Consider the following 20,622-nt stretch of genomic DNA (forward strand, 5'->3'; position numbering starts at 1 on the left):
ATCTACATCGCTTGAAGACCGAAGATGAGACTCTTCACACCCCATCACGTCGAACTTGCACCGCATTCAGGCCTTTGCTCGCTTTAACCTCGCCGTAACCACGTCCACCAGCTCGACCGTCGGCTGAACGTATGGAGTAATAGTGTTCCGCACCAGTGTCCGCTGTTCGAATGCATAAGCCAGCCCAACAAGAAGTTCTTCGCTGAAATGAGGTCCCATGAAACTGATGCCAAAAGGTAAGTTGGGCGCCGTGGCGTTCAGATTTCCGAATCCATTGGGCGTGATCTCGGTATCAGCCGGGAATGCACCTAGCGGAACTGTAATAACTGGCGAGCCGATCAACGCAGGGAAGTTGGGACTGAATTCTGTCGGCACCACCAATGCATCCAACGAATAATTTGCAAGCGCGCCAGTGACTCCCAAGGGACCGGCAAGATATCTATTCATGGTATAGTTGGACCAGAACTCCGGCGAGGTATTGTCATATCCAAGCTCCAACGCAGAATCCCAGATGAGCGTATCCCGCTCAGGCCAGTCCTCGAGGGGAAACATATGAGTGAAATTACGGACGTCTTCCAAATCATACACCTTGTTGGGGTTGTACGACAGCTGCGAAAGGTACTTTGGCAGGTCGGTCACAAAATCAGCTTCGAGGACGATGCTGGAGTAGTCGCCTTCGTTGAGAGCGTCGTATCCGGTAAAGTTGGTATTGTCGACGATGATGGCTCCCGCGGCGCGAAGCACGTCGAGAGCTGCATTGAAGGCGGGGACGATAGGTGCAGCGCTGGAGTCATAGGAGAGATCAATCAGGTTGCGCGGCACGCCGATACGCTTGCCGGACAGAGCACTGAAGTTGCAGGCTGCGACGTAGTCGGGAATGGTGTCGAATGGGATTGCATCAGTATAATTGTCGTAAGGCGATTTCCCAGCAATGGCGGCGAGAACGTACGCAGCGTCTTTCACTGTGCGAGCCATAGGCCCAATGGTATCCTGGTGCTCAGAGATGGGAATAACAAGGTCGCGTGAGGTAAGGCCGACAGTGGGCTTGATGCCGACCAGGTTGTTGACATCCGATGGACTCAAAATGCTGCCATCTGTCTCGGTGCCCAGGGCGGCGAGAGCCAGTCCCAAAGAAGATGAGACGCCACTACCGGAGCTGCTCCCGGAGGGATCTTGACCGGGAAAGTAAGCACCGACGGTCTGGCCTGCAATTGCCGACCATCCATTACTGGTGTTGTACGATCTAATACACAATTAGCATTAAGTTGCTGTAATGACGGGGAGAACTTACCGGTAATTCGCCCATTGACTCAGGTTTGTTTTCCCCAATATGACCGCGCCGGCCTTCCTGAGCTTTGCCGCTATGGTGCTGTCGCGCGGGACTTTAGCACCAGCGAGAGCGTAGGAGCCCGCCGTGTTGTCCATGGCATCAGCAGTAGCAATGTTGTTCTTGATCAAGATGGGTATGCCATGGAGCGGACCAAGAACATTCCCTCTTGCTCGTTGCGAGTCAAGTTGAGCAGCAATGGAGAGCGCGTCTGGGTTGAGTTGAGTGACCATATGAAGCGTTGAGTTGACCTCCATGATGCGCGAAATATAGGCCTCAACCAGATCGACGCTTGTGAACAAACCTGACTCGAGACCACGAACAAGGTCCTCTGTCGTCGCTTCAATCAACGGAGGGAACGCCGTCCCGTTGATGGCTGTACTTTGGTTGTAGCATGGTCGTGCTGCAACCAAGATGTTGAGCGACAGCGAGACAAGGAGGAGACCTTGCATGCGGCGAAAGAGTCCAGGAGCCATCTCGGCGGACCCGGTGAACGAAGAGGATTGAGGATGAGAAAGGCACCATCAATATCCTACTTCTTGCTTTCTATATGAGGTTCGATTTGCGTATCGCCCGGAAAAGATCGACGTCAGTAGCTTGATTGGACGCGCCAGCGTGCATACCGGCGATCAGCGGCCGGCTTGTCGATAAGCTACTGCGTAGAAGGCTGGTATAATGGCCCTTGGTGATTGGTGGGATTGCAAGCTCGACTGGTACAGAGATGCTGATGTGTACCTGCAGCCAGTCGCTTTCGGGTTCCGGTGTGGCAACATCTGTTGGAGCATGTGCAGCTTCCCCACATGAGACAGACCAGCAGCTTATCGAGCTGCCAAAGTAGGAAGCTCAAAGACGCGCCTGTCCATGAAAACCCTGCTGAACAGCAGCTGGCCAACTGAAAAGTCCTTTCGGTCTGTAATAGATTCCAGCGTGGTGAGAAAGACGTCGATTATGCAACCCGTATCGCGTCGTCGGCTAAAATCCAGTATTCGTTTGCTCGAGAAATCCTCGGGATTCTGAATTCGCATCATGCTCTTCCTGCTTGCTTGCTCGAGACGAATCGTTTAATTTCTCTCAGAAGACCGATGACCAGAGGGACCCCGACCGGGCCCAGGAGAGGCAAGTACACAGCAACCTAGTTCGAGATTAGCAACTAGAATGCCGACTGGGAAGCAAGTGATTGCTATACGTGCTTCCTCAGCTCCGGGATACTCTCGGTATTGACGTACCTTGTGTTCATCGGGAAAATAGACCTGGCCGACCATCGACTTGTCGAAGAAGGCCTTTTCGCTGTCTTTAGATGCTACTTTGGCATGGGCTAGAGCTTCAGTCCACCTGCTCCCTAAGAACGCGCGACACGAGGCGGAAAGATGGGCAATGGCGTCGTCAACAAGTTGAGCAACGTTCCTCGGAATGGGAATGTTGCTCAACCTTTGAGCTAGCCGAGCAAGTGATCCCAGACTGGATCCCGCTTTCAGGTGGAGCGTCAAGGCCGAGTACCTTTTGTAAGCATCGAGACGCAATTGCAAAGGCTTGCCTTTAGCGTCATGGTCGGATTGCAAGACGCCCAAAAGTGACAGCAGCTGCGAGGCAAATTTTTCAAAAGGCCGGCGCAACACCTCTTTGTCCAAATGATCTCGAAGCATTGGAGTACCGTGGACAGGATGCGGATACAGTGGCGGGTTCAGGATCTGAATGCCACCCCACTGAGGGATGACCCATGAGAGCTCCTTGATGCCTTCAATCGTCAGCGGTATCTGATCCTTAGCTGGGATGTAGAGAATGAAGTTGAGTGTAGGCCCATCTCCAAGTGATGGAGCTAGAGGCCACTCTGCAGCATTCACAAACGCCGTGAGGTCGTTTTGGTGTAGGTACGTCCCATTCTGACCTGCTATGTGATGAGGTTGTACGGTGGGTGGAAGAGTCGCATATAGCTGCACTTGTGTGGTGACCTCAAAACCGGCAACGGCTGACAATGCGTACACAAGCGGCTGGACGTGCTCTTGAAGCGCATGCTGTATATCCCAACTAGAAGGAGCGCCAGTGGCTGTCAGAAGAGAAAAGGTCAGGTGGAATTCAGGGGACGACTTGTAAGCGCGGTTGATCTGCTTCTCTATCCCAGAGACCATGTTGTAGGGCTGTGATTGCAGAAATGTCTGGGCATTCTGGCTGTGGCTTGCAAGCGAGACGGTCTGGAGCGCTGCAGCAATCTGCTCTTCCCTGAAGAGGTCATAAAGGGCTTCGGCCAGTGCTTTTGCATAACCGGCTTCGGCACTAGGAGGTATGCGAGCTCGAGCTTCCGTAGCGACAGCGCTCAGACTAAAAGCAAAGCTATCGGATGTTGGCTCAAGATATAGTCTCAGTGCAGGTTCTTCATGATTCAGGTTTGTGAGATCCTCGCCACAGCTCTTTTCCCCTCCATGACCTCCGCGTTCTTCAAGGTCTACGAGGTGAAGCTTCTGGTGGAGGATAGGATACTCGGTGAGGTGATCCAAGGCTTGTTGTGTGTCTCGTACAATCGTCTGGGCGTCCGAGCAGGGTAGAGCTGGTGCCGAGACCCAGATGTGCAAAGGAATCGTGGCCGGGGTGTTCTGGAGAGCATCATCAGCAATGGGAAGTGCCGTCAGGGTCCTTCACTGCTCACCTGGCCGTCCGCCCAGTCGAGCATATCTTGTAGGGGGAGGTTGGCCCGGTAAATTGATGTCGTCTTCAGCCATGTCGGAATACCTAGCAGAATAATCACAGCCCAGAAAAACAACACTATCTTGGTGCGCAGCTTGATGGCTTCGGCTTTCTCTGGCGGTGGCTGTTTCCCCACGGACGCTGCATCAGGGGCAGCGACGGATGACGCCTCCATAGCTAGGTTGGAAGCACCTGCATGGACCACACCATTTACAGAGAGAAATCCATCGTGAGCGACGGGTAGCAAGCGCCAGAACAGGTTGAGCGCGTTCGTGGTTTGGCCGCAAAGATGGGGAAACGGTGGTCGCACAGGCTCGTAAATTCTGCGCGAGTCGGAAACGACTTTGCGGGAGATTTCAATGACTCGCAAAATGGTGGACAAAATTCTTGACCCTCTCGTCAACCGTAAGCTATGTACACATCCACACCAATCCCGATCTCGATGATATCGATATAGTACGCTCCTGGACCTTCGCTTCCATTCTGGCTTGGCCTAGCCCGACCATCGGCAGCATGGCAACTCGGTGGGCGGCTGGCGTGCTACTGGCATGTCCAACTCAATTACCCCCTTCAATATCAAGATATGCATCATCACCGACCCAGACGAGAACAATCTTTGATTCGCTGCTCAGTTCAGCTCTCGGTCCTTGTGAGCCTCGATCGATGAGCCATACCAAGGTGTTGCCGTATTCATCTGCGGCGGTCTTTAAAGCCGTGTCTGATGTTGCGGGCTACCCTAATTTCCTGCCGTTCACGATTTCCTCAAACGTGAAATCACGAGATCCAGCAGGCTATCCCACACGAGCGAATTTAAAGGTCGGCTACGCCAAGCTGGGGGTGGAGGAGGACTGGGAGAGTATCGTGCGCTGCGATCCGGCCAACGGAACCATCGAGGCGAAGAGCAGCGAAGAGCACAGTAACGGGCTCTTCGAAGCTCTGTCTACGAAATGGCATATTGCGCCTTCAGAGTCGGCAGGTGGAAGCACTGCCGTCAAGCTGGACGTGGTTGTCAAGTTCCGAAACCCGGTTTACGATCAAATGTTTGCTCAAGTTGAAGGCAAGGTGGCAAGCACCATGATCTCTGCTTTTGAGAAGAGGGTGGAAGAGCTTGATCAGAAGCACAGACTCTGATTCAGATGCATTTCTTTCACTACCTCATATCATACAGGGCGAATCGTATTCTGATGATACAATTTGGCTCTAAGCACTCTTCTCAACCTGCGGTCTCAAGCCAATGTGCACTCTGAATTGTCTCTTCTTCATCGCCAGACTCGTAGCAGCTAGAGCATCTTGTAGACCCATTTGCTGTAGGATAGCATCCACATCATGCTCCGCCATCCGCCCAACATCTGCAGATGTAAGAGGAAAAGTAAGAATGATAGCGCCGGTCAATGGGTTGAGAAAAGGCGAAAGCTGGTCCAAAGGACCTGAAAGATAGGTGTTTTTGACTCTCGCGGCATTGTTGATATCGCTATACAAAATCGGTATGGTAATTCTGAATGACTTGAGGGCGATACATACCTTATACGCAGTGCGGTGAGAAGAACATGATGAGAAGCTGTGATGCTCCAGTCAAGACGGCGAACTGTTCTCTACTTTGTTCTTCAAGACGGGCGAATTTTTCTCTGGTTTCGTTCCTCATTTGTTCAATTTCGGCAAGGATTTTGTCGCCACCCGCGATCGCAGAAAGGTTTGGTAATTTCTCGATCTCCTCGGCAGCAGTAAGAAATGAGCCTCTGAGCAACCTGGAGTCCGCCTGTGGAGCGGAGCCATTGCTTCAGCCATGATTGTGATGGGCTGCTGATGAGATGGTGTTGATATACAAGAAGGTGAGGGAGAACAAGTCCAAAAGTGGCGGCTCTTACCGCCCCAGATTCGGCAGGAAGTCTCCCAGCAACTTCCTTAATGTTGTAATTAGAGCTCTTGACGTTGTCGTCGTAGCGAGTATCAACGGCGGCTGTCAGTGTCTCAACGTCTACCCGATCGCATCTTGTCTGCGTCACAGCAATATCACAAACCAGCGCCGTGTGCCAGTTTGTACCGGCGGCTCGAGGAGAAACAAACCGTGGCACGTTGACTGCACCTGAAGCATTCGCAGTGCATCCACAGCTTTACGCTGCAGGATGATAAGTAACATTTCGGGAACCATCGCTAATGGCGCGACGGCTTTGTGATTATCTGGAATGGTCACGACCAAGCTCGATGGCGACAGGCCGACCTGCAATGTGACACAGTTGAGATTCGAGAAGCTTGTCCAGGCCCACGTCGCCCATGTCGCCCAGGTCCCTCGGCAGGGAGCCCGAGGAGCCCTTCCGGTTAGTGCTCACTAGGCCCTCATGCTTTCCAGCCATTCAGGTGCACGAACACGGGCTTCATCACACCCTGCACGCTCCAAGCCACCAATCATCCCCTCCTCAGGCGAACCTCATCCTCTTGCAGGCTCACCATCCCCGCTGCTGACTGGAAGATCAGCTTCAGTAACCGCCCATCGACCTGCAAGCCACCAAAGCATGGCAGCAACCTCTCACGGACGAGGAAATCGATTTCTCCTCCCTCAGCTTGTCTTGACCTCGCAATAAAGGAATCGAAGCGCCTGCGCCTGCGCGCAATCTCTCTCGTCCGACGGCCTCGACGGTTCCTGCCTTGCGCTACCCTCTTGTTTCATATGTCGCTGTCCTCACCGTCAATGTCATGGCCTACTGGCATGACCGATCTGCGACCGGCGCTCTCTCCCCTCGTCCTCCACGGTTCAGACAGATAACCCTGCTATACCTGGTGTTGACTGCCTTCGTGAACGTCGCCTCGGCTTTGCAGTCTGTGCCCAGGTCGCCTTGCGAATCGGTCTGCTCCGACGCAGGCACCCTCGAGAACGATGTCGTCTGCCTCGATGCGAATTACCAGTCCCTGTCGTCCGGTCGAGGGTTCCAGAAATGCGTGGCATGTCAGCTGAATAGCACGGCAGTGGACACAGTAAACAAGTACACAGATGTAGAATATGGCCTGCGTATGATACACCCTTTCTACTCTCCGAGGTGGCAGAAATGCCTGACTGTCACTAGTGGCCCTGCGGTACACATTGGCTGGATGCATGTTTGCCATCCCTGAGGACCACATCTCGATCAGCAGTCCCTGTCAAGTCAGCTGTGCGCCGCTTAACGACTCGGTCGGCTACCAGGTCACGAACGACAGCACACGGACCAAACCGGGCGGTGAATTTTGTACGGCTGCTCAATTCGACGACGTGACCATCAACAAGTGCGCTCAGTGTTACAGTTTCATCCCGCAGCAGTTGTTCCTGGCAAATTGTAAGTAAGCGAGGACAGCGCAAAAATGCTTGCCCGTGCATTCTTGTTCCCTCCTTCCTTCCTGATTGACTCTTTGATTCTTTGGTCGCTTGCACTGACACACCCCGAATGAAGTCCTTCAAGCCCTACACATCGCCTGCCGTGACCCTCCCGAGCCAGGCAAACCATTCTTCCCCGACGCCGAGGCCATCTTCAATGAAACGCTCATCGCTGGCCCGGCACCCCCGTCAAGCGGCACAAACGGCGACGGAGGCCTCCAGGGCTATAAGCTCGCCCTGGCGATCGCTCTCCCCGTCGTCGGCGGCATTCTCCTCGTCGGCGGCTTCTGCTGGTGTTGTTTCGCCTTCACGCGCAAGCGACGGTACAAGATGGCGCAGAGTGGGCGGATGAGCCGCGTGCACGACGCCCACGCCGACACCAGCAGCAGCTTGTACCAGTCGCCCATGTCGGCGAAGGGCGAGGCCTGGAAGAAGGAGAACCTCCCCTGGGGCGTCGTGGAGCCGGCGCGCGAAATGCATGCCATCTCGCCGACGCTGCTGCACGCGGGCAAGCATAGTCCCGGGGCCGCCCAGGGGAGATGGTCGCACCAAATGGCCGGAACGGGGAACGCCTCGGAGCAGAACACGCCATTGAGAAGTAGTTTTCAGAGAGACGACGTGGGGCCCGGTCCCGCCCAGGTCAAGGATCCCAATCTTCATGAGCAGTATTTCGGCGTAGGCGGGGACTCTGAGGATGAGAGGGGGGACCACGAGCATCACGTGCCGTTACCTGGTCCCAGCGCTGTCGGTGTCGCGATTGGGGGCGAGGAAGGGTATTATCCTCATACAGAAGGTCAGTATGGGTACGCACAAGGCTACCGTCCTGGGCATGGACACGGTCAAGAGTTTGGACACGGACAGCACCGGGTACATGACGACGAGAGAGGCCACTTCATTTAATCTGGTCTGATCCCATCTGATCTGGTCTGATCTGATGCGTGGTCGAGAACCACCAGCACAGGTGACGACGAGACGAGACAAGACAAGACGAGACGAAGAGAGACACAAACCTACAATTCAACGATACGACCACGTCACGCACGCGCGCACGACCCGCGACGACCTTACACTTAACTCTACGCACTTTCCACCACATACTTTACTCTTCCCAGACACTGAGCGTTATGATTTCCCACGCGTTCTAGCGTGGCGTGGGGTAGCATGGCACGGCAAGCGACGGCGGAGGGGAGCCATTTGCAGTGATTTCCTGGATCATCCAGGCACTGGGGTCGTTGACTTGCATGGCGGACGGGTTACGGCTCGCGGGCGGTAGGAGTAGCGGCGGCAGCGCTGGCGGCGATCACGAGACCAGATGCAGAGCAGTGCAGTACAGTACGAACAGTCATACATCATCCGCTCATTCCGAGCGAGGTTGCATACACTGCTGTGGTTGTCCAAAGCTCGACACTGGGGGCCGGATTCGCCAAACGGAATTCAAGAACCAGACCAGCCAGCTACTGTACATTGGTAGATGGGTGTTTTTCCAGTCATTGAGAGAAGGCACGGCTCGAACGAATGCCATCTCTGCGCCAGAGTTGTCTGACTACAGTACAGTGGTCTGCTCAGGTCGGCCCCCAAGCGCACTGTAAAAGTATCATATCTACAGTATCTACCTATATCTAAGGAATCCGCATATGTCTATCCATTATCTACTGTGTACTGTACTATACGATGGGTATATACTACGTCCTCATTCTTGTATATGGCTGGCGTTTTGTGTTCCGTCTCTCTTTTTCTTTCCTTCCCACGAAGTGTCTCGGCATGTTACCGGTCAAAGTACCTGTCTGGCTTACCTGGCCCCCAGTATCGTAGGGGACTTACTGACCCACGGTGAGTGGCTTCGACTCACCAGGTCCAATACCCTGCACGTCCACATTCACTACAGTGCTATATCTCTGGGCTTACGAAAGTATACATGACCCGTATCCTCCCCCGTACTCGTACAACGGCGGTCATTTAGTGTGTGCCATGCAAAGGGAGCCGGAATTACATGTGAGAGAAGCAGCGCAGAAGGGCAACGATCGCTTGGCTTGCAGTACGAGCTACGGAGTACAGCAATTGGAGATAGGTTCCGTTCTCCGGGCTGAGTCTCCGAATGAAATGAGGGACAAATGCAGGGCAGGGCAAGGTAGGGCAAACCAGAGCAAAGTAGGGCAAGGCAAGGCGACAGCAGGGCGGGCAACCAGGGCAAAACTAACACAAGAATGGTCGGAGGAAACTTCCATGGCGTGGCATGGCTGGGCCGCTCCGACGGGTGCAGATCAGCCAGCGAGCGAGCGAGCGAGCCCCTTTTAGGGTCCAGCCTTGCTTGCTTGCACGGCGACGCCCGTCAGCTGCATGTGTACTCAAGACACTCACTCCCTCTCACTCAATCACTCACGCACACCCGTCAAAGTTGTGTGGGCAGCGGCTTCCTTGCCCATCGGTCTAGACCGTAATTGGATCAGGGTGAAGGATATGGCATGTAGGCGCTGCCGTGGAGAGACAGGTTGGTCGTTGTGACTTCAGCGCTTGGGCCAGGCTGAGATACATTTGCAGGGCACTATGAGGCTTGCTTAACTCCGCGCTTTCGACACGAGAATTCATGTACTTCCTTTGCTTACGACTCATGACGAAGAATGAGAGGTACAGTCGAGTGCAGCGAACGAGTCCTAACCCACGTCCAAGAATGAGAGGTACGGAGTACATTCGAGTGAAACGATTCTTCGGATTTCAGGACTTCCAAAGTCTCGTGTGCGTGTCGGATGAGTAGCGCAAGCCCAAAGTTCTCTCCTCCTCGAGAGTCCAGGCCGGTGTATATCAGCATTGGATTCTCACCTTCGACATCAATGGCTGGTATGCACAGGAGAGGCCAACGCCCAACAGGCAGGACAGGACAGGCTGCTCGAGTAGATGAGTTGCAAGTGTGGAGAGGTTGTAGGCGGAGTGACCCAAGCAGACGGCTTTTCTGGTCACTGGCGTGGCACGACCCACTTGCTTGGTAGTATTCCGTACGCTGACCCCGAGGGTAGGAATTGAGTATTATTCCGTTCTCTTCTCTAGTGTGGTGTGAGGTGACAGTTCTGGACCTCATCTGTGAGCATTATTTCCTGCTGATATCAGTAGAACCACCCCCCATCTGTCTCGAGCCTGTGGTTGTGTCTCCCGCGAGTTGAGGTGAGTTCCGAGCCACACGCACTGGTGAGATGGTGGCCAAATCGGATACACCGCCCCACCTGTCCCTAGGACGGCCGATCTGCTGAACGACAGCTTCTGTATCCAAGAGAGCGTATGAATCGCAGAACGCGGACGGGCCATCGAATCGGAACTTTTAACGCGATTCGCTTGCAAGATCGATGATGATCATGTATGCGTCCCTGATGTTGCCTGCCGGATGACCATCTCTCCAGCCTCTTTTTGAACAGCTTTTAAGCGGCAGAACGGTGCGGACGTCAAAATCTCCTCCTTGCGACATGGGTTAAGGCTGATTGAGGTTTGAGGCTAGGTGAGCGCTGAGGAGTAGAGAGGTTCCCTACCAACGACAAAGGATAAGCTTGGCAGCCAGTAGGACGTTGCTCCTGTCAGACACGCTTGAGAGAGGGTTGCGGAGGGTTAATTTTCTGTGCTGGTCAGGAATTCAGCCGGTCTTCAGAGCCACTCGCAGGGACAACGGCCTTGGTTGCATTGTCCGAGAGCTGGGGCTTCTGTACTGTACCCCTCTCGGCCGCGCAATCAGAGTCTGCGGCCGAGAACGAGTGCCCTGACGGGCCCCTTCAATGGCGTGGTGATTGCCACATTGGCGTTGCGAAGTGCCTGGGGAGTCGACCAGAAGTCGAGGTAGGCGGCTAGCAACAACGACGGTCGGCGCAAAGAATGCTACACAACGCATGACAGGTTTTGGTACAGGCGAGGTCCGAAGGGCAATGCGTCCACTGTACAGTGATTAGGGTGCCTCCTTCCGCCTCACTCCTGCAAAGGGCCAATATCAGAGACAAAATCTGGCAGGAGCAGCCGAGGCGAGCTTGCATTCGACGCAGATGCCACAAGGGCTCAAATTCAGGACAACACAGAGTATTAGACATTCGCTTGGAATGCTTTCCAGCACTGCCGGGAGTCATGCTTGCTTGGCCCACGAATAGCGACGACCTGTATCGAGAAGAGAGGATCCGATTATCCGTTCGGTAAAGCCAGACTGCAGCACAGGGAAGGACTGTACCGTTTGACCAGTCATGGTGCAGAGTTTCGAGAAAAATCGCAGGATAATCCGCCTGAATTGACCAACAAGGACGACGCTAGCTTCACCGAGACAGACCACTTTGCCAGGTGTGTGCGTCGTGATTGCATTCCGCTTCGTTTAGAAGAGACTCTCTCACTCGAGATGTCGGTTGTAGTCGACTCGCAAGCGGTCTTCTGGGGTCTAGAATCTGCTTATTGTGGAAGCGTGCGATTCAGGACTACCGAGTAATCGTTGCTGGATCACCCCGTGTTTCAGATCTGGAACGAACCTTTTTGAAACCATTGCTAAGGCTGGTTCGCAGGGCTCCACCGCCTCGAGTTTGAGGTTGGGGGAATTGCTGTTCCAAAAGGTCAGAGTTTGACTTTGAGGCGTAACTCTGGTGCTTGCCCTCGCCTTCGGGAGCGAGGTCGGATATGGATAGTGAACTTTATCTCGCACTGACACGCACATCCGGGGATCTGCTATTCGCCAGCCCAGTGGGATGGCCCCGGGGGATGAGGTGAAGCTGCTTGCCCACATCTCTGCTCTGTTCGAATGCCGCAGTACGTAAAGGAGCGGTGCAGAACGTTCTTCACATCATCAGCTGTCAAGGACCCCACGCAGTACGTCCTCTTCCAGGACTTAAATCGTGCCAATCATTTCGTTGCTGCCCAAGATATTCACCGTCTCTAGAGCGTTCGACCGAAAGTACATGCTCGCCACCCTGGGGCGAACGCTGCGGTCTGTCGCGGCCCAATCGGTCGCTGCCTGCACGAGGTCCTTGCCGTATTCGCCCGATCTCGTGAGATAACCTCTCTGCTGTTAGGCACACTATCGCGTTGGGTAGCCATTACATTAAGTGGCAAAGGCTTGTTCCTCGGGGACTAGATTGATCTACACCGGTCTTCGCCGCCACAATGCAGAGCCAGGACAAGTTCTCAGGCTTGGCAGTGAGAAGCAAGTGCGAAGCGCAAAAGACAAACAATGAGCAGTGTCAGGGCTGAAGATGGACGCCCTTTGCTGGGGCAATAGCACGAGTCTGGAGTCCGTCTGGAACTGGCACTTGGGGCCCGAATGTGGTCTTCAGCGTCAGCTCGTGGACTCGAACGATCCCTGGTACAGTGGCTTCAAATCCGCTCCGTTGCCAACGGTAAGAAGCTGAATCGCTGTGATCATCTAAACCGGTGTGCACGTCCTCTTTCCCATGCAAAGCCGCCGCTGCTCCCTGCGTAGCTAGAACGCGGGCCTTCTCTCCTTGTAAAGCAGCGCTCCTTTCAGGTTAGCAGTACCTTTCGTTTCCCGGAGAGTTGCGCCCCTACGGGCATTGCATACAATACTCGGTAGGGACTTCTACGCTGTCAAGCTGATGCAGAAGTTCTCGCCTGGCAGACTAAGGGACTGCGACTCTTCTCAGCTCCGTCAAGATGAAGCTGGGGTGCCGTATTCTCATGGCATCTTCCCTTGTTTCGGGAGCCTCTGTCTTGCGCCGCAGCAGCAACTCCGCAGCCTCCGTTCCATTCGTGTTTGACAAGCGTATCTTGATTAGCAGAATGTCCTCCGTCTTTGATAAGATACAGCTTCAACTCTGCACGAAAGCAGCTGGATTGAAGCGCAAGTTTTTTGATCGGTTTGTTCTGACTCGTGAACGTAATCGTGATTGAGCGAGCAGGCAGGGACAATGGGATGACGCTTCCTGGTCTCTCCGTGCTCCCTCTTGTAACAATAGGAGAGTTGCCTAGCTGAACGCATCCCGAGGCAACCTGGGACAGGGCTTCGTCGTTCGAAGGTCGCTGGATCTGGTTGTCAGCGAATAGTCTCCCCTAATATCCATTTTTCATTCACAGCCGAAGGACGACGTACCTCAAGAAAAGGAGGGCCTTTCTCCTGGCCGGATCCTCCAACGTTGGGGCAGGCCAGCTAACAGTCTCTCCGCGGGTGTTGCAGTCTGAACCCTCGGTTCAACGTGGTTTCGGCCCAGTACCGGTAGGAAGGCAGAAGGAAGGGAAACAACGCCGTGATCCCTTTCGACCGAAATGGAAGGCAGCACCATGCTGCAATCCTTCCGCAACTTCTGATCGGCCGCTTCAAATCTGCTTGCTGATAGCGAGATCGTGGGAGGTCCAGCGGTCTGTCCCAAGACGTCTTCTTTGTGCGTTTGGGAAGCGTGCTAGGGACAATGCACGATCCTGCGTAGGAGCACCGTCGTATTGCACGAGTGTGTATCCCTCATGGTCAGGGGAGTTGGATCGCTGTCTGCCTCATCGATTAGAGTCTCTGAGCGAGATGCGGTGTGCAAAGTGAGGCTTGCATCTCGTCTCGGCGGATGCACCATGCAATTGGCCTGGCCTGCAGGTCCAGAGGTCCCCATATGGCCAAGTATCCCAAGGTTATAGGGTGGCAGAACACCGACTCAGCTGGGAGTGTCCTAATCATGTGCCAGCATGATCTCCCTTGCTATCGAGAACAGTGATCGTCAGCGAAGACGCTGCGCAAGAAGCAAAGACCTGTGTCTAAGATGAAGTATCTGACGCCTGCATCGTCGAAGAAAATAGTGTGTTTGTCCTCATAAGCTTGGGGCATAAAAATATCATTGCGGGGCAGTTCATTGAAATCCCAATCCTCTAAGCCTGGCTCTTCTTTCGAGGATTACGCTCTCCGTCTGCCTATATAGAGCGTCGAGTTGTTCCATTGACAACGAGTCCATCAGAATTCTGGCAACTTGTGTAGCTGCACTGACAAGCTGTAACATGTAGCGATCGTCCTTGGGGGTCCTGGGCTGTTGGTCTCTGTTGTTCTGTCTGACCGCAATGGAATTTTCCAGGGTTGTCACAAATTGTTTTATCTGGTTGTCGTAGAGCACCCGCGCTGGGATTCTGCGCTTGGTCGCAAGCCTTTTCAGCAGATAAGCCCACTCGGTCCACTCCCGGTCGGCTGGTGTTCGAACCCGGGGTTTATCCCGCTCCAGCGGTATGGGAAACTGATATTTCGCCACGAAATGGAAGGCACATCGTGATAGTATGTCGTTCACATGTAGAATGATCTCGTCTTGCTCGTCGAGTTCGAGGTGGACAGGCAGTGACGGCAGAGCTTGGGACCGTGCGTGTTCCTGCTGAGGCACAGGCAGTGGCAGCAGCTGTGAAGGACCATCAAACTCGTCCTGATTAAATGGGCGCCTTCGGGTGTGGTAGCGAGTAGCCGTCCTGCCGAGTTCAGACGCCCGTCGATTCTGGGTTTCCAAGTCAAACTCTGCATACCCTTGACTGGTAGGCGATCCCGTCTGGAGGACGAAGCTGTCCTGGCTTTGCCGTCGAAGCGCAACGTTCTGGTCGTCCGGATTCGACCTGGGTGGCGGGCCAAGCTGCTGGTAGGAGCCCGGGTCCGAAGTAAAGGCGGACGATTGCGACATGTACGACAGCGGGCGGAAAGGATCGCCCACGGCGGTTGTCGGGGGCATGCGAGTTGCGCCATGTATCTCGGGGGGCAGCCGTTGCCGCAGCCTTTCCGTACGATCGGGAGAGACACGTCCGCCGGGCTCTCCAGCGAAAGGATCGTAGTTGGACGAAGGCCATTGTGTAAACCTGCTGCAAGCACGTGTTAACAAGACTGATTTGAGCAGCCCTATCGAGCTGGCACCTACCTCTGGAAACCAAACGGGGCCGAAGCGTCCGCCGGTGGTCTCAGTGTGGCCGTGTCTTGCGGCCCAGAGAAGAGGAAATCTTCCTTCCCAGACATGCCCGCGCTGTTATCTGTCAAGTCGAGGGCAAACCGAACCCCAGGAGCGAGACCGGAAGAGTATGTCGGATGTAGACTACTGATCGGGCTCAAGGCCAACATGATCAGAGCGGGCAGAAGATGTGCAACCCGGGAGGGAGGCAGAACAAATGGAGGTCGAAACTGGGGTGTGTACTGCTTCCCACTCTGATAGGAGCGTGTCGGGTGATCTGTTGGCCGGGGGTTCGCATCGGGCACTCGTGAAGCAATTGGGCATTAGTTTCGAGGCCGCACCGTTTGCGAGTGAAGGACGGCAGAATGAAAACACGATGAAGATATTGAATTCGTCATGGGCACGTGAAGAGAGGAGGACCCAGGCAGTACTCCGTAGCGTTTGTGGGCTCGCAGGCACATGGGACCACCATTGATCACTGATTCCCGCCGATTCCCGCAACCCCCGGAGCAGCCTAGTTCTTACAGACGGCCCACCTAGTAGGGGCTGAAACAAAAGTGCCCGACCCTGCGCGACGGATACTTGCCGGTACCTGGGATGAGGCGTTGAGGCGCTCCTGTCCATTGCGCACCATTTTAGCACCTAGGACCTGGTCTGGTGTGAGCGCCACTTAGTCGTGCCTGCGAGCAAAAGTTGGAACTCGGTTCATGGAGGCTCGGGTTCCCGGGGGTTTCTGGAAGGGTTCTAATTTCTTCACGAGCACCGGCGCCGAGGGGTTACCAAGGACGGCAGCACCCGATATGACACTGACTAGAAGTCTCGCTGCTTTGATGCGCGAGGCATGTCGAGGGCGACCAATAACTAATATCTGGGCTCGATGTGAACGCGAGCTGCATCACCTGGCAGTCACGCGTTTCCACATGATCGGCGAAACGTTGAACGCTTGCAAAGGCGCGAGTTCGTGGCACGATCCCCCAGAGCACCAATCTGGAGTAGCACGCCGCCCAAAGTTGGAGACGAAGCTGGTCCGGTGCGTTGGAGTCGGCCGTTTCGAGCATAAGCGGCGGATCACAGTGGCAGTGGAGATGCACGGGTGATGAGCGTATGAGGCGCTGGCTAGCGAGGCCGCATGGCATGATTATTACACAGGACGGAGTAGACCTCGTTGACTCGATACCTGGGCTATTGCTCGTGGAGAAATTGGCAGGATAGGCCTGGGACCGCATCGCTGTTGCTAGACGCACACGCGAAGACAGCAACGACCCTCAGGACGATCCTGCTGTCTCGGTCCGGTGCCCAAACGTCGAGGAAGGCCCAAGGCGATTCTCCGCGAGTGAGTCCAAGACCGACTGGAGAAGCCCCATCTTGCTGCCCAAGCGTCATTGTAATGGCTGCCCTGCTGCCGATCAGGGGAGTGATCTGCGACCGCCTTGGTGAGGCTACCGAATTTTCGAGAAAGTTGGATGCGAGATTAGAGGACCTGGACACACGACATTTACTGTGTACATCCACAATAGCCATTACTCGTAGGATGAAGCAGCGAGGCCAGAATGGGAAGCAGATACGTGACAAGCGAGACGAAATGCCCTATCCTGGCGGCCGCCTGTAAGAAGCCCGACAAGACAGGGACTGGCGTATGTAGCTCGTGCACAGCACCCGGAAACTCAAATGTCGATAAAGCGCCAGACGAGTTTCGGCAGTGAGGTCTAGACCCAACTCCAAGAGGCCAGGGTACCGTCACTATTGGCTTGAGCGGGGGTATCGAGGCCCAACCAAGCTGGATATAAAGAGCATTTTGCTCACTTCGATCCAGGATCAAGGCACCGTGGAAGCGGGAAGTCGGTGGACGCGCAATAATGCTCCAAGGTTGATTCTTCCTCTGTACTCCGTAGCAAGGTCAAAAGCAGAAATGGACCAAATGGTAACTAGCTAAACCAGAGAAGTAGCATTATTAGGCCATCAACTCGCAAGCGGGAAGTGGGTTTCAATGGTGAAAGTGGTCGCCGGGGAAAGGGAAAAGGGGGCTCATGTCGGCGAGAGCCTCGCTGCAGAATTGCTCCCCTTGAACCACCCCCCTGTTCCCGTGTCCCCAAAAACGTCGTTGGCCTGCCGAGCGTTGCGCAACGTCATCTTCGGGCTTCGAGTCGGACGCATGGGTGAGTGGGTGGCCGTTGAACGAGTACCATCCAACTTCCAACTTGAGACAGCGACCTCGCAAGGCTATCATAGTAAGCTCGTAAACAGATTAGTCTATTGAAGTACCTCGTAGTGGTCCCCATTGCATCTCCTCCTTGACCGATAAAGAGAGCTGAAGCCACTGACCCCGGACGTGATAGTACCGTGTACTATGCTACTGTGTATCCATCTCTGCTCCTGATGGTACAAGTCGAAAGGGCCACACTGCCTCTCATCACCGGCACTCAGGTACCGGGATGAGTTTCCACCTTCGCGAGTATTTGGCCCCGTTGCTAACGTCTACATCCACGATCCTGGCTCCTGGGACGGCGGACGTCAAGGGCCTGGATTCGACCTGCCGGACTCGGCGACGACGTAAGCACTGTCAAAGTTGGCGCTTGATCAAAAGTTCCACAGATCACAACGGCATTGTGTATATGCCACTGCGGTCCGGCCGGGAATCATGAATGCTGACACGATGCCGACTGTACGCTCGGGGCCGGGACGGATGATTTGACACTTCGTCATGCTACAGACATGGCGGCGCAGCCCTCGGCAAGTACTATACTATGTAGTCATGGCAGTCGTCGTCTCGTTAAGCGTCTCGCATACTCCTGATCGGCATCACCTCTGTTAGCGTGGCTATTCGTAGCACCTGGCTTGCACGACTCACCTGGCAACTCCACCGGATTCCGTCCTCAAGCCCTACTCGAGGCTGGTAGCCGAGGATGCTTTTGGCCTTGTCACCGCTGGCATAGCGCATCGCGCAGGCGTCCATCACGCTTCCACGCGAGAGGGTCGTTGGCGTCCCCGAAACTCGCGTAAAGACTTCCGCAAGCAAGCCCAGTACCCACCCCAGTCCTGCCGGGATTGGAATCTCCCAGGCCGGGGGAAAGTGCCCGAACTCTTTCCAAACGGCGAGGCTGAAGTCTCGAAAGGACACGGGCTCGTTGTTCTGGATGAAAAAGGTCTCTCCTGCTGCGGTTTCTGACTGTAACAGATTTTCGACAGCAAGGACATGCGCATCAGCCACATTGCCTACGTAGACCGTGTCCCAGAGATTCGTGGCGCTTCCGATGACCCAGCGAGTTTCGCCCTTTGCGATGCAAGCATGAATCGGCGGTATTAGCTGGTCGTCTCCTTCTCCGAAGACGACGCAAGGTCGCAACACGCACGTGGCCATGGGATTGGGATCTTTGTTTGCTGCAATGACAATTCTTTCGGCTGCGGCCTTGCTCTCGCCGTACACGGACGACCGCTCGGCGACGGGCCACGTCTCGTCGATGTTCGCGTACGATTTGCTCATGTCGTCGGTCACGGCGCAGCAGCTACTCGTGTATACAAATGCCCTGCACCCGCACTTGCTGGCCGCATCAACCATATGGCGCGTGCCTTCCACGTTTGTGTTGTGGACCAAGGCCTCGAGACGTCGTGCATACCTGCCGAAATAGCCATCAGCTATTTCATTCATCGACCGTCGGTGACGAAAGAAGGTGTGGGCTCGAGGCTGTCAACACACAAACACATCTGTCCGACCTTGGGGAAGCACCTAGTTACGTACCTTTCACTCAGTGAGGGCACAATCCCTGCCGTGTGAACAACAGCATCGGGTTCAATGAGGGAAAGCGCTCTCATGACGCTGTCACCATCTGTGATATTTGCTTGTACATACTCATACTTGCAGCCGCGCAATAGGTCCAGCTCACCTGGCGCATGGTTGCATTTATCCAGAATCCAGACATGCCAATCGGGGTGGAATTCGTGCAATGCTCGAACGACAGCCGAGCCCACGAACCCCAATCCTCCCGTGACGACAACTTTGACGCGCGGTGCCTTGATGTCCGTGTTTGGCTGCACAGGAACACCTTCCGCATCCTCCTCCATTACGGGGTACTCGTGCTGCGTATGTATGTCCAGCAAGAACGCCGGTACAAGAATACACGCCAGTCAAGAAGAGCGAAGGTCCTGGGGCCAGTTCATCGCAATCACCGTCTATACTGCGAAACAGTCCACGTCTCGACTGCATCAAACATCACAAAGGAATGGTGATGCCGCCAGATGCGAATGAGGTGACATGCCCCTCCTGCGAATCACATCACACCGGCGCTTGCACGCTCCGTGTGTCCACCGTCCACACCACCAAAGATCGCCTCCGCCGTCCTGCCACTTGCCCACCCTGAACACAGCCGGAAACGTACGAGGCTTGACCCAACCGAGCCCCCGGGACCGGACATGTTCCCCCATTCGTCATCGGTAAACAACTCCATCCTGAAGTTAGATCACCATCTTATCTCGCTTAACAGGCTTCCATGCCTTCCAAATTTCTTCCATGGCTTCCACCTCGTATTTGTGACGCCGTCGACGCCGTCCGGGAGATAGCGTCCTCCCGCACATGCTTCCATGGTCCTTCTATCTTACGGTGCACACATTCGACATGTAGGTAATTACGGAGTACGTAGTGCCCGTTCAGGGACGCGTACACGAGTCGTACTCGCACCCGTAGCCGAGCGATGGGATTAAATGACTACGACATCCCAGCCTGATTAGCAAAGCCAAGCAGACAAGCTCATATACCATCGATGCGGCCAGCAATAATTACTCCGGAATTAGGTCTGCTTACAAAATCGAACAACCACAGCACCATTAGGTGAGTGTGGCTGCAGCTTCAGCTTCGTTTCCCGTTCGGACCAAGATTTGATTCGTTTCTCACTTCATTCTCGCTCCCCCAGCAAGCAAGCACCCACACCGAACTTCAATACATTGCAGGACCATGCGGCGCGCCCACTTCCGCAAGCCGTGCCGACCACGGTCATCAGACGGAGCACCCGGTACTCCGTACACGGTACGCGCACATGTGGTATGGCACTGCGATGCCCCTCCTGTATGTAGACTCAGGGTGAGAGAGTCAAGTCAGGAAGGGCAGTGGAGCAGGTGCGAATGACAGTTCCAGGCCAGAGAAACGCGCCTTCTGCGACACGTGCATAGATAGGTACTGTAGCTACAGCATCGAGAACGCGCCGCTCCATGCTTGCCACCACACACTACGTACCACATGTATGTTCGATCCAAGCAGGACCAAAGGCAGACTGAGCTGAAAGGCCACCAAGATACTGTGGCTGGAGCAACGCTAGATACTGGATCATGGATAGCACACACACACACACACACACACACACACACACACACACACACACACACACACACACACACACACACACACACACACACACACACACACA

At 54.7% G+C, this 20,622-nt stretch overlaps 6 protein-coding genes across 6 annotated transcripts; 2 read left to right on the forward strand and 4 right to left on the reverse strand.

The window, feature by feature from the left end:
- Nucleotides 1–66: 66 nt before the first annotated feature.
- A1O7_01496 (uncharacterized protein) lies at nt 67–1,803 on the reverse strand (the record flags this gene model as incomplete). Its single annotated transcript, XM_007755533.1, has 2 exons — nt 67–1,243; nt 1,292–1,803. The coding sequence occupies 2 exons, from the start codon at nt 1,801–1,803 to the stop codon at nt 67–69; spliced, it is 1,689 nt and encodes a 562-aa protein (XP_007753723.1).
- Nucleotides 1,804–2,351: 548 nt separating this feature from the next.
- On the reverse strand, nt 2,352–4,181 carry A1O7_01497 (uncharacterized protein; the record flags this gene model as incomplete). The annotated part of the gene is made up of 3 exons (XM_007755534.1): nt 2,352–2,459; nt 2,554–3,915; nt 3,969–4,181. 3 exons carry the CDS (start codon nt 4,179–4,181, stop codon nt 2,352–2,354), a joined length of 1,683 nt encoding a protein of 560 aa, XP_007753724.1.
- Nucleotides 4,182–4,669: 488 nt separating this feature from the next.
- Nucleotides 4,670–5,137, forward strand: A1O7_01498 (uncharacterized protein; the record flags this gene model as incomplete). Its single annotated transcript, XM_007755535.1, has 1 exon — nt 4,670–5,137. One exon carries the CDS (start codon nt 4,670–4,672, stop codon nt 5,135–5,137), a length of 468 nt encoding a protein of 155 aa, XP_007753725.1.
- Nucleotides 5,138–6,697: 1,560 nt separating this feature from the next.
- Nucleotides 6,698–8,249, forward strand: A1O7_01499 (uncharacterized protein; the record flags this gene model as incomplete). The annotated part of the gene is made up of 3 exons (XM_007755536.1): nt 6,698–7,010; nt 7,066–7,311; nt 7,426–8,249. 3 exons carry the CDS (start codon nt 6,698–6,700, stop codon nt 8,247–8,249), a joined length of 1,383 nt encoding a protein of 460 aa, XP_007753726.1.
- A 5,897-nt stretch (nt 8,250–14,146) lies between these two features.
- Nucleotides 14,147–15,378, reverse strand: A1O7_01500 (uncharacterized protein; the record flags this gene model as incomplete). Its single annotated transcript, XM_007755537.1, has 2 exons — nt 14,147–15,125; nt 15,182–15,378. 2 exons carry the CDS (start codon nt 15,376–15,378, stop codon nt 14,147–14,149), a joined length of 1,176 nt encoding a protein of 391 aa, XP_007753727.1.
- A 2,600-nt stretch (nt 15,379–17,978) lies between these two features.
- On the reverse strand, nt 17,979–19,267 carry A1O7_01501 (uncharacterized protein; the record flags this gene model as incomplete). Its single annotated transcript, XM_007755538.1, has 2 exons — nt 17,979–18,822; nt 18,945–19,267. 2 exons carry the CDS (start codon nt 19,265–19,267, stop codon nt 17,979–17,981), a joined length of 1,167 nt encoding a protein of 388 aa, XP_007753728.1.
- Nucleotides 19,268–20,622: the final 1,355 nt, after the last annotated feature.

The sequence above is a fragment of the Cladophialophora yegresii genome (assembly GCF_000585515.1).
Source record: "Cladophialophora yegresii CBS 114405 chromosome Unknown aczIN-supercont1.1, whole genome shotgun sequence".
Lineage (NCBI taxonomy): Eukaryota > Fungi > Ascomycota > Eurotiomycetes > Chaetothyriales > Herpotrichiellaceae > Cladophialophora > Cladophialophora yegresii.